Source organism: Zootermopsis nevadensis, unplaced genomic scaffold, assembly GCF_977971745.1.
Source record: "Zootermopsis nevadensis isolate Lab colony 2312 unplaced genomic scaffold, Znev_1.0 Znev_ptg000007l, whole genome shotgun sequence".
NCBI classification, from domain to species: domain Eukaryota; kingdom Metazoa; phylum Arthropoda; class Insecta; order Blattodea; family Termopsidae; genus Zootermopsis; species Zootermopsis nevadensis.
The window spans coordinates 14,957,870-14,971,986 of record NW_028259139.1 but is presented as its reverse complement, the minus strand read 5'-3'; the positions used below and the strand labels follow the sequence as shown (position 1 = coordinate 14,971,986).

The 14,117-nt window shown below is 39.3% G+C and overlaps 1 protein-coding gene across 4 annotated transcripts in view; it reads right to left on the bottom strand.

The window, feature by feature from the left end:
• Positions 1-11,063, bottom strand: part of LOC110828016 (transmembrane protein 47) — an 82,142-nt gene extending 71,079 nt beyond the window's left edge. Inside the window, exon 1 of one of the 4 annotated variants that reach the window (XM_022060277.2) lies at positions 10,920-11,063. In XM_022060277.2, the coding sequence (XP_021915969.1) occupies positions 10,920-11,047 (128 nt within the window). In that variant the 5' untranslated portion in view covers positions 11,048-11,063. Of the gene's footprint in view, positions 1-10,417; positions 10,496-10,619; positions 10,739-10,919 lie in introns of those variants that run through there. The other 3 variants (XM_087344430.1, XM_087344431.1, XM_022060281.2) reach the window with 3 other exon arrangements.
• Positions 11,064-14,117: the final 3,054 nt, after the last annotated feature.

The window sequence follows — 14,117 nt, the reverse complement described above, 5'->3', positions numbered from 1 at the left end:
TCTGTTCGTCGCAGAAGCTGTAATTCTGCTCAGTTCTTAACCAGTCTACCTTCTGACGCCTCCCACTGTCAACATTCCGTCTGGATATTCGATGCGTTGCTGTCACAGAGTCGTTACTTTATTAAAAAAAAAGACGTCTCTGCGGCAACGCGCGGTGTACAGCCGACCATTTATCCACGTTTATTAAAATGGCGTCCCCAGCTGAAAGCCATAGAACACGTAGTTCCACCCTCTCCCCGGAGCAAGCAGACGACTACTACGTGCATCAAAATGATAAACGATAAACCCAGCCTTTAGTCAGATGAAGGCATTTCTTGTCTTTCATCATCCATAGTTTTATTAGCACGTGCAAATAACTCGTTTTCACGTGCCTGCATTCTTAAAGGGAGAGTACTTAAATTAAGAAAAATATTTGCGGTCATATATAGTTTCGTACATTATTTTTAAAAAGCAAAGCATCGATAACAGATTTAAAATGCACAAATCCCACCAGAATAATACGGTTTTTTATTAGTAAAAGTCGAAAACTGTTAATTATTATTATTCCATCTATTCACCAATTAATAGGGTATTTACTTCTATGTACCCGAGACAAACCTTGCCCCTGAGGTACATAGTGCAGCAGCAATTTCCGAAATACATTTTGTTTTTAATATGTGTTACATTATATAGTTTTATTGTGAGGGATGACTATAGACTTTACGAGAGCGTCTTTCGGATGATGTATGAAGATCCTAAAATGGCAGTTTTATGAAGTTCCCTGATGTTGTGTTCGCCCGGGGTGTTGGCCAAATATTTTCTAAGCGATTTGGAGACAGTTCCAGTTGCTCCTATAATTATTGGGATTATTATTAGTTGCTCATCTGTTTTTGATAGTTAGTCTCTGCATACCTACTAGGTCTATCAGAGACTACTATACCTTTACTGTACAACGTAATTTCAAGGCCAGTCCCTCTGCCAGATGTGTTTCTGCTGCCAATGCAGTCTGTAGGAGCATCGACATCTTTAACAAAGATCGTGTTTTGCTTACTGAGATCAGTCAGCTTTTTAAACAATAATCATTGTTTTTTATTGTTTATTTAGTATAACATTTTATTTTGTATGTTGTTTGTCCAAAATTAAACTGTTTTTAGTTTAATTATTATTTTACTTATCTATAACATTTAGTTTTTTACTTATGATTATTTTGCAATAAATCAATATTGTACAGTTATGTTTTCAGTTCTTTGTTTGTTTGCTTTTGTACTGTAATGTTTGTATTGTTGTTAGTGCTTGGCTGTTATTGGCCTTTTTGGCTGTTGTCAAGCACTTTAATAAATGAATTGAATTGAATTTGTATTATTATCATCATTATCGTAGTTCTCTAGCAAAGAATGCAATTCGCTTATGCATATTATTCAGCCCTTTTGCTTACACCATGTTTTCTTACTTGTTTTTCTTTTTGTGTCATATATTGGTTTTCATGTCTGTGTCTGCCTGTAATTGGCTATTATACTCGATACCGGAAATGTTTTGATGTTCTTTTTTCATTCATATATTTAGTATAGTCTGTTTGTTTTTTTGAAAATGTACGTATTGTCTGTCATTGGCTCCTAGCTGTTGGCAAAAAACTCTGATAAATGAATTCAATTATTACTGTTGCTATTCCAATTCTTATTCTTGTCCTTTCTTGGCACTGCCTTCGCCGGATTGGACACCCTTGCTTGGTCTTTTCCATCTCCGGTTAGATGGTGCAGTCCTTTGAAGGACTAGGACAGACCCCGAAGGACTTGGCCACTTCCAGGTATCATACGCCCCGTGGGAACACCCGAAGTTTATACCCCCCGCCCCCAAGCACAACCGGTAATTTTTAATCCCCGGGGCTTAATTCTTGCTTCGTCTGAGCCTTCCTATCCCGGTACCTGAAACACCAAGGCTTCAGAAATCCATTTTCTGCCCTCGAAGGCTTCCCCTATGATGGTATTCACAACCAGTGTTCCTGCAGATCCTACGTCCCTTGCGCCTTGTCCAGAACGTGTGGGCACCCCTGTGCCTCCACATGGCCCCTGGTGCTGGTATTCCCATTCTTATCTGTGGTTATTTAATTGTTCTTATTCAAGAATGACCTCGGATTCCATTAGTGAAATAATGACCTGATATACAAATGTTCCCTTCGATATGACTGTGGGCATAGTCCAACTGAAATCAACGTCCATGATGCGACGTGAAGACACCCTCTACTATGTCAGTGTACTCCAATGAGTGCACATTTCCAATCTTAATATTCATAAACAATTCAGTAACATAAAAAGTTTAATTTGTTTTTTGGCATCCATATCTTAGCTTGGGTAAGAATGGCATATTTTAGTTACTCGTTACAAGAGAGTCGATTTCGGACGACTGGTAATAATTTACTGCGTAAATAATATCAATGCCCGCGGTAATGGTGAGAAAACTGGATCCGTCCCGAGGCCTGGTATAAAGCGAGGCTTATAAAGGCATCCGCACGGTTCGATGTTTTCGTAATTCTGAGAAATACATGGGCACCAACAAACAAGGCAGGATTGGTCTTAGTACGCAGATTACATTTGCCTAACATCATCATCCATCATGCATATTCTCGCGGAATTACATCACCCGTATAAACCCGGCTACAATTTCAATACTCAGACGATTCAATGAAATCAGCCATATTAGTGTTCATAAAGACAGACGCGCTGATCTGCAATACTCCACTCAAGTACCACGAAACGAACGAGCTGCTTCTTCAAGACTCTGCCAACAGCTGTTCGCCCCGATCCAAACATGGAGAGCCCTAGAGGAATTCTGCATGAACAGCAACATTATACAAGTTTCATATTAGGTGTCGCTGAACTAACTTTAGTGCACCTGCATGTAAGAAGCCTCTGGTAAATGCAATTCATTTTATTTTGCGGGTTATTTAATGATGCTGCGAAAAGCTCAGGTGACACAGCGTCGGATGATAAGATGATTAGCGAATACCGACTTGGAAAGATTCCAGAATTTGTCTGGAGGAACTGTGGTCAGCCACTCACGATAACCGGTCTCCAGGAAGAGATTTCAACCCGGGGCGTCCAGAATATGAAGCAGGATTGCCAATCAATCGACCGCAAAGTTCGGTTTAATGCAACCAATAAAATACCTAAATGAACTAGGAACAGACAACGCAATTTCATACTCAAATAATTAGATTGAATACGACCGACCTTTTTCAAACTTGGTAAGCGTATTAAAAACCTACTGGAGACAACCTCGACCAATTCTGAGGTCCCTGGAAAAGTTTCGTAACAGAACACTTCATGGCGAACGGCTGTCAAACCTACGCCCAATCCCCAAAGTGCAAGGCTGCATCTTCGCTGCCCGCAAGAGCTCATTCAATATAGTCAAAGTTACCGAGACGTAAGAAAGATTAATTAATCAGTTTTTGAAATTGCACAAGTAACGAGGAACGTCACGATTTATACATGTTACCTAATAAATTGTTAGGACTAAGCTGACAAGAAATCACGCGAAATTTTGGTACGGAAACCTCTTGGTAGACGTCCAACTGGAAGAATGAGGAGACAGGACGAGACCCTAAGTTGATGGAACTAGCTCACATCTCGTCGAGAGGCAAGGACAAATTATTGAGGATCATAAGTGTGGGCTTCGACGTAATCCGTCAACTACTGATCAGATTTTTTTGTATTCGTCAGATACTAGACAAGAAATGGAAGTACAATTAGACAGTACATCAGCTATTCATATACTTCAAGAAAGCGTATGATTCAGTTATACGGGAAGTACAATACAATATTCCCATGCCCATGAAACTAGAAAGGCTTATTAAATTTGTTTAAAAAAAACCACAGTAAAGTCCGTATAGGAAAACGTTTGTCTGACACGTTTCCCATTTGAAATAGTCCAAAACAAGGACATGTTCTATCACCACTGTTTTTCAATATTTCTTTTAAAACACGCCATTAGGAAGGTAAACAAAAACAGGTGGGACTTAAACTGAATGGGACACATCAGCTTCTGTTCTATGCTGATGAAGTAAATCTAATGGGGGACAACATAGATACCATAAAGAAAAAACAAAGTAGCTCTCATTGACGCTATTAAGGAGGTTGGTCTACAAGTAAACACGAAAACTAAGAATTTGTTGACGTCTCGTCACCAGAATACAGGGCAATATCGTAACACAAAGATAGTTAATGGATCCTTTGGAAATGTGGCAAAGTTCGGATATTTGAGAGCGACAGTAACAAATCAAAATTTTATCCATTAGTAAATTACGAGCAGATTAAATTCGGGTAATGCTTGCCACCATTCAGTTGACAACCTTTTTTGTCTTCTCGTTTGCTTTCTGAAAACGTAAATATCAAAATATAGACAACTATAATTTTGCCTGTAGTTTTGTATGGGCGTAAAACTTGGTCTCAGACACTTAGGGTGTCTGCATGAGAGGAGAGGAATGCATACAGAATTTTGTAGGGCAAACCAGCAGGAAAGAGTCCACTGAGGAGACCTAGACGTAGGTGGGAGAATAATATTAAAGTAGGTCTTAAAGAGACAGGTTGAGGTGGTGTGGACTGGATTAATCTGGCTCAGGACAGGGACCAGTGGCGGTCTCTTGTGGACACGGTAATGAACCATGGGGGTTCCATAAAATGCTGGGAATTTCTTGAGTGGCTGAGCGACTGTCAGCTTAGGAAAGCCTCGGCCCCATGGAAAAAGTACATGAACGCATAATATACGTGCTTGCGTCAGACCATCAGCCAGTACAGTTCATCCTTGAAACTAGTGAACACATTTCGGTGAAATTTCGTATTAAGCGTCTATACTAAATATTGTTAAAAACGGTTGAGAGATCTGAGCTTTCATGGCAGTAAAAATGTGCTGTGCTTTTTCTGATTATGACGCCGCAGTTCCGCAACCCACATTAATATTTTTGTACCAGTCCATTGCAATCCTTCTAAAAACTGTAACCGTAGATTACTGATGACCCGAATTTAAATTGGATAAAAAATTTATTTTGTTCATCAGCCTTTACGTAAATTCTTTATCAACTATAATTCATATTCAAATGATTTTTGTATGCTTCAAAAGATTTCCTTAATTTAGTTTATTCACTTCACTTGTTTGTTTATAGTTTATTTAATGGCGATTTTTCACTAGCACAAACTATACAGCGTCTACTGAGAGGATAGTAAATAATTAACTGGAAAAGATGTGGAAGGAATCGGCCGTGGCCAAATTTAAGGTGTTATGCCGGCATTTGCCTGGAGGGACTGAGGAAAACCACCAACCCCCCCAGGCATGACAGTCGGTCTCCGGGCCGAGATTTGAACCCGGGACGTCTCGAATTCGATGCAGGAATGCTAACCACAACGTCCTCGTTTAATTTGTTTTAAAATGATTTTATTCACGCGTTTTTCGAACGTCTGTAGTGAACTATCAAAGTTCTGGAGTGGCAAAAACACTGTGTCCAATTGCTTTTATCTTTTGTGAGGTGCGTTAGAGAAAATCCCTTTTGAGAAATGTTCTAGTTTATCAAGTTAGAGCCCGTTGTGAAAATCGGCTATGACAGCTAGTGCACGAATTTATCACGTAAAGGACGCAGAATCTCAGCTTCACCCACAAAATTTATGGGAAACAGGGATCTGGAGTTTACAGGTGTCAGCTGTAATTTCAACTTTACGGCCAAACGAATCAAAAAATAACTGTGAAAGATCCGTGAACCTGTGTCCGGTTCAAACGGCCAATAAGAGTCCAGAAATCACAACAATATTTATCAAACTGCAAATCTCATGGGTTGTACGCGTCAATCTGGAGGTCTGCATGAGCCGAAATTTCAGAATTTCACCCGGCCCGAGGCGCATTTCGTCCAAAGTTTATCTTCGTGTGCGTTGCCCGTACCCGGCTGAAGTCCACTTTCTTTTATCAAAGCCCGAATAAAGCACCAACTCTTTACAATTTGCCCTGAACATCGTACAATAAATACGTGTTTCTTGTAATGCATTACTGACAGCAATCCTTGAAACAATTATTCATCGACGCTCGACGAACATGAGATATTTTGGAGTTTGAGGAACGGTACAGGAATTCTGGATGGGAAGTTGGCGAGGTGAACTATTTCTGGGAGGGGTCAGCTACGAAAATCCCCGAGAAAATAAAGTCGACGGGATTTGTTTCCGGGACCCGAGCGCGTCACGAGCATAAGATGAGAGCACTTACGAATAACTCCTTGGGGGGGGGGGGGGGGGGAAAGAAGAGAGAAGGAGAAAATGGCCCGAGAAAATCCGAAATGTTTTATGCCACGTTTCATTGCACCTTGAACCAGGCCCACCTCTACTTCACTTGCCGATCGTCAGATCGTGATGGGCCAATGTCAATTCACGTTACTGTATTTCGGAAATTCCTTCTCAAACAAGTTATAGAAATGCAACCTACAACATTACAAAATAATAATATACTGAAGTGAAGTGCTGGTTCCACGCACAAGTCCGTAGACAATTTGTAACAAACTTGTGGAATCCGTCACCAAACAGCATGCTTCAAGATCGCAACAAAATCATAAAACGCTGCAACGAACAACTGAGCACAGTCGAGCGAAGACAGCTCACAACTCGCAGTCCAGCCAACAGAGGTAAGAACGCTGTACTGTTGACCTACAGTCGTGCGGTAAGGGACACGAAGTCTTTCGGTGGCCTTGCAGCTATAAATCTGGTTGCGGTTACAATTTCCACTTTGCTGCGCAGTGCAGCGAATGACAACATTTGAGCAAAAAAAGAAGAGTGGATCCACAAGCTAAAAGGTGTCTCTGGCCACCAGCTAGCTACACTACACCACTGCCACCACTGTCATTATTAATCATTTGCTGTTAACACCGCTGGAGCCCAACCTAATCAATCATCCCATCATTCGTCCTCGTTTTCTCCTCTCTCGTGTCATCCTGAGTTATTACATTTCCCCAATCAATGTATACCCGCAGGATACTTGAATTCATATCCACGTGCATATAAATTACGAGAGTCATCACACCAAAAGCAGAAAGAGGTGATGACTATACAGTTCCCCAAATGGCGCTGCCAGCAATTGGCTACATATGGTCACATTCAATATTTCTCCCAAGCATGGAGCAAAGTAAGATCACAAAACAGAGACCTCGATACGATCCGAGTGGTTGATCCTACTTCACATTTAGTCTGATTCAGATCTCAGCCTGCAGACCGGCTATCCTCAATACATTTCTTCATTTTCCTCAGCCTCCCTCAGATAAATACTGGGCTAATACCTTACACTAGACTATGACCAATTCCTTCCACATTCTTCCTAATTCATCCACCACTCGTAACACCCCTCACACTATGTTGAGAAAGCAATTTCTCTTCAGTTTAGAAAGCACTGTTAAGTAAAAAATTGCAACTTGAGCATACTTTATGAAATACATGGAAAAAAATGGCTTGCGCCTATCTCTGGTGTTCATTACTTATAAACAACAATAAATCTTCATTTGTAATAATGTCAATACCACCAGTGTAGCATGCAAAAAATCATGAGGGACAGATGCGGACACAAGTATTCCAAATTGGTAAACTGCAATGCTACAGACCCATAATGCAGTTCACAAAATAATACACTTGCTGTTTTGACTGGCTGCTTACAGCATGGTTAATGGGTTTAAAATTGACCAACTTACTCCATACTGCAGAGTCCTCACCGAGAAGACAATTGTCATTTCCATCTCTTATCAAATTGTAAGGTTCATTACGGAATTCACAACAACCCACCTTTTGTCCCCATCCTGGCCAGATGAATCCAATACACAGTCATGTCCAGTTTCCTTAACATTCATTTCAATACTAGATCCTTACATCTGCGGCCTCTTTCCTACGGGTTTTCTGATCAAAATTCTGTTCTAGTTACTCACAACTACCAACACATTCCAGCATTTCAGACACAAGCTAAGAAAGCCAGCATTCATTTCACAGAGAAAGAAATATTAACAATTTTAAATACTGTATGTCCAGAAAATATGGTTCCTGGTAGAAATAAAATAAAATAAACCCATAATTTACAAAATATTACTGCAAATCATATTATTTGTCTTGCAGGACTGTGCATATAGAAATCAACGGAGCATTTCAAGAAAGTGAACAACGATCTGTGGTGAACCTTCAGTGTGGATCTGTATAACCAATTGCTGTGACTCAACCAGTCACCATACTAAGTGACTACACGTGGCTGCTCATGTGGAATTTCTAAAACAGAGATCTACAATGTATTCTAAATAGAAATTAAAAAGTTGTGGAAAAAGATCACCTCTGAATTTTGTATCATTAACTAACTAACTAGATGGTTTAGGGAACCTGAAGGTTCATCATCGAACTAACCAAAGATCTCCACTGGTCCCTATCCTGGGCCAGTAAAATCCAATCGCCTTCAACTACTATCTCCCATAGATCCTGCCGGATATTATCCTCCCATCAACGTCAAGGTCTCCCCACTGGTCTCTGACCAATACCCGGTGTTCAAAGAGACTGTCCGGTTCTGAGGCTTTTTGGTTGTTTTTTGCAACAATGCATTTTTTATGGTAAAAGGTTGTTAGCCTCACGCCCAACCCCAAGCTGGAGGATCACACATTGGTGGCTGTCCACGACCATTTATTTGATATACCCACAACTAACCTCCATACATGGAGGCTGTTCCTCCATCCGCAAAATGAGGACATGCGATGCCGTGGTGACAGCAACGCACCATGAATAAAAAATATCACACACTTACACAAGTCCCCTACATACAAATTCATTTTAATTAGCTTGACTACTTTTCTAAGCATTACAAACTCGATTAGACGTCAAATGTCATTACGAAGGAGGAAGCAATAGACTGACACATTTCAGGAATCTGAATTGTAACATAATGTTCATAGAGACTGGGGACGGAGTTCTTGTGAACATGGTAATGAACATTCAGGTTCCATAAAAGGCTAGGAATTTGTTTGCCAGCTGTGTGACTACAACCTTCTCATGAAGGACTCTGATCCACATAGTTGGTTATTAGGCGTTCTTCACACTAGCATGAGCAACACACAGCTATGCTTAGTCAAGTTAGGCAGGACAAGGCTAGGGTAGGTAAGGTTAAAGCAGGGTAGGTTAAGCCTGCTGGGTTAGGCCACAGGAGACAAGGCTAAACTCTTTGGTTAGACTGAGCTTAGAGAGGGTGGGCTAGGATCAGACAAGTCAAGTAGATGAGATAGGTTACGCTACATTAGACTATGTTACAGAAGGCGTGACTAGGCTATGTTGGGTTGGGACAGGCTAGTCTAACCAGGATAGGCTAAAACCAGTATGGCAACACAATAAGTGGTTAGACTGGATCAGTGCAACAACGGAAAGTGAGATCAATATCAGAATATGCAACAATGAGATGATGCCATTCACTGTCGACTCAAAAGAATGACCTAGGATCAAACCATTCCTACACTGACCTAGGATATCATTTTTGCCATTCATATATATTATTGCCTTTACTCCCTCTGAGCTAAAGTCGACAGTTCTTCAACCTGTGGTTTTCCATGAAACAGTCTGCTGGCATCTCCACCATGATGTGGCATGAAGAACGCCTTTGGAATTTCAGTGAACTCCAAGGAATACACTTTTCCAATCTTGTTCCATTCACAGCTTTGGCATTTCATTTTCAGTATCCTTATTGATTTCAAGTGTTGCACCTAACTTCATGGAATAGTGTCTTCCTTGAGAACCAGACAAGAAGAAATGAGATGCCTTTTATGTAATCCATACATTCATTACTATGTTCACAAGAGCCTGCCACCATTCCCTATCCTGCAGCATATGAATCTTGACCACTCCCACTGGCCCTATTTTCTTAAGATCCATTTTATTATTGTCCTCCCATGTACATCTAAGTCTTCAGAAATTGAATCTGGTATAATTTCTTACCATCATTCCCAACTGTATTTATACTATGACTTTGTCCTTCAGTCTGGTGACAAGACATGAACATATTGACAGTTCTTCTGGTAACTTCAAGCCCATGTCCCTGGTTGTATCAAACACAACTTCTGACATACAAACCGATATCATCTGTCTGAATTTCAAACATAACTTGACTTTCAAGAACTGGACCAATGCTTATATGACACTGCAAACTGCAAATGATGCCAAAAATAAGATCATGAAGTGCTGATATAAAGTGACCTGACTTCCTGTATTCACTTCTTAATGTTTCTACACTGCACAATGAAAGCAAAGCAGATGTCAATAAATCTAAACGTCGTTAATATGTAAGTATGTCACAACCTAATTATAAATGTTTTTGGTGTTAACCAGCTTAAAATGAATAGTTAGTAAATCCTGCTTCACATTCAATCCACAAACACATCAAGAACAAATTGTTTTAGTTGACTCACCTGCACACACTATAAGACATGCACTGCTAGTTAGAAATTATTGAAACCAAAGAGTTATGCAACACACATATACATATCAACTACGAAATAACAGGTGGGATTTCTCTCCCCTCCCCCCTTCTTCCGGAGAAACAAACTAGTCCAAACTGACCTAAATTTCATATTAGTTGCCCAGCTCAAAATCTGCGTCACAATAACTCACCTACCCACACGACAGTTATGGGATTTTTTCAGTCAATAAAATATCTCAGACGATAATCAAACTCTAGCTGAAGCAGACAACACGTATTCTGCCGATAACCAAGATAACCCCTACACACATCATCACTTTACGCTGACTTTATAGACAGTGTTCTGAAGGGGAACCAACAGATGTTATCGTCTGCAGGGGGACTCAAACACTGTAAACATGGCTGCGAAGGCTATATTTAGCATATTTTTCACCTTTATATTCACACATCATGCACAATTTACAAAACTTAATCAAACCTTAATTATTTACCTCTCAGCCTGGTATTCTAGGACCACTGAAGTAGAATCAAATTCACTAAACTCGGCCAAAGAATCTGCTTCAAAACTAAAACCACCCAAAACACTTCCTCTGGCCGAGCCATTCATGTTTGGTTTCATGATGGCGTCTGAACGTGGGTGCAGGTCTGCCAATAGCCAATTACATATACATAAAATGTCCCAAGAATCTCTCCAACAGTTGGAAAACAGTCATTAAATATATTAACCATGGCATAAAATATGTTAAGCAACTCCACACAATATATTATTTCTTGAAAAGTTAACAGTGACTCAGTTAGACAGTACAATCCCCTACTTTAAGATGATTTCATTACGTGTCCTTAAGAGCCTACCATGATCCCTATCCTACGCCACATGAATCCAATTCACAAGTTCAGTTTTAATATTATACTCCTAATCGATTCCAAGGTCTTTTGAATGGTCTCTTTCCTTCAGGCTTTCCATCAAAATTTTTGGATCAATTTATCATAACCTCATGCATCCTACATACCGTCCCTCCTATCCTCCATTTTATCATCCAAATAATGTTGCTGAAGACTACAAATTATTAAACACTTACAATGCTCTCCTGGCTGTTCTTACATGATCCCTCTTATGCCCAAACATTCTCCTGTTCTCAAATAGGCATTGTTCTTCACTTAATGTAAGAGATTACATTTCACACCCACCATCAAAAGAAGTAAAATTATTTTACATATCTTCACCTTTTTCAAGGTAGCCGCTGGAAAGTCAAAAGATTTTGAATTCAATGATAAGCATTCTACGAATTGAATGTGCTCTTAATTTCTTCTTCAATTCAATTTTGATTTGTTACCATTATTACCAGATACTTGGAATTCATCACATTTCAAAAGATGTGTTAGCCATCTATACATTATTATTTTGCCCTGTAGTCTACTGACAAGACAAGAATACATACCAAATTTTCTCTGTTTACTTCATATAATCTGAGAAAGCTTCGGTTTTTTTAATTTATGACATTATTTTTTCACTCAATAAATTAACATTATCAACATTAACTAGAAGCTGGGGTGTACCACTCAATTCCAAATCTGTTTATTTTCTGACCCTCATAAAGAATCACCTTGATACTTCATTACCACTGGATCATTCTAAATAAGAAATGCATCACACAGATGTTTCCATATATGAACCACAAACAGCTGCAACTAATTCAATAAATATGCCAAATTCAATGAGAATACTGTACAGCCTTTCTTGAAGTGAACTGTCCCATTAAACTCAATTTTCCTTCACTATCTAAGGGATGCAGAATATCTGATGAATTGTTGATTATAACAAAGCCACACTGATAATCCCTACGATTTCACCTTGACAGAAAAATTGAAAATAGATAAGTGAGATAAAACAAAATTTTACTAAGTTGCCTGTAATATGTTGTCTGCTCATTTTGTTCCCTTCATCATCATTCAAGGTTGTATTGGGAGATTTAGTCTGATGGAGGTCTGGAAGACCACATGTAAGCAGTTATGCAACTTTCTTACTTCGCTGCTCTCATCTATACCATTAGTGTGTGGTAACTTCAAACTGGGTTACACCTCATGAGTCCAACTTGAAATTTGGAAGAAGTGCCTGGATACCTGCAATGTTTGACTGACAAAACAAATAGTTTTCACTTGAACAATTTGATCATTTCTTTGTGTGTTATATTTAGAACACAGTATTATCAAAATTTGTAACTTTATTCAGATATTTTAATGAAAGAGTGAAAGTAAACGTTAATTCCTAATGGGGTTTCTCTTTGTGCAAATCACAGACATATTTAAAACATTAATAAAAGATTCTGCATAGTTTCTTTTTGATTCACCATAAATATAGAGTACTCTACTTATCCTAGTATCCACCGCATTAAAGATCCTCAGGATTTCCCAAGTATCAGCAGCTAAAAAAAGAGCTGCTGCCAACCAATCCTAGGATTGATTACAAAAGAAGACGACTTATCCTAGTAGACAGCTATATGTACACCGAGAGAATCAAATAAGATGAACAACTAATTTTGTTTTTAAATATATTAATAAGGCACACAGTGTCTACCTGCCACTGCCTGGAATAAACAGTTAAAAGATTCAGTCTAGTTAACATGCCTTCATAATTTTTTCCAACATAATGCTACAAAGTCTGCCTTAGCATAAAACAGTAAATTTTCTTTGCACTACTCTGAGTTTAGAACAAGTGTCACTATAGAATGTCTTACTGTCAACGCCTACACTGAATTATTTTCCAACAATCCCCTTAGGGCACCAGGCAGCATTGTTGTAACAATGCCCATCACCAACATGGGATTCTGTAGGTGAAACTTTTGTCCCAGTTCTCAAGGAATGATAGGCTTCATGGCAAAGCTCAAGTGCCTGGAAGTGCAAGGAGGAAGCATATAACCAAGACAAGCCAAGTACAACTGGGGGCTCACAGCAACTGGAGTACCTGACACTACCACAGTCTAGCAAGGTCCTGGCCAGGATGCCCAAATTTGAGGACAGTAGCCTTATTAAAAGAGCTTAATCCTCCTCCAAAGACCCAGATTTCTACAAGACCTGGACTTGAAGAGAGGCCTTGATTATGGCCATCAATACCACCTTGGGGAGCTGACAGCGTCAGCCAGCCTGAGGAAGCTAAGACAACTATGAGATCCTGTAGGATACTGCACTCAATGGGAGGTACAGAGCTGCTAGCAGATAGAGTGAATGGTGATGCAAGAAATGGTCACTGTGCAAGGGTCAGTTATGTGCCCACCCCATTTCCATGTACACACCCACAAACAATATGAATTAAAATATATAATAAAATTCAGGTCAATACACAAACTTTATTTAGATGTTAAAATTTAAATTTGCGCCATTCATCACTATAACGATGTTACAATAGAGCGCCTTCATTCACTTCACTACATGTTTCGATGCAAAGCATCATCTTCAGGTGTTGTCTTTTAAAACTACTTTATATTATAATGCATGTCTTTCAATATATTCGTCCGTTTTGTTCATTATTGTAGCATGTGTTCCGCTGATCCTCCCGTTTTACGCATCTTATGTTTGTTTTGATTATTCTGTAAATAAATGTAATAAATTTGGGAGTTATTTATTTATATGCAAATAAGTTTGGAATATGAACTATATTTGTAACAGTAAGAACACAATAACATACCATAAGT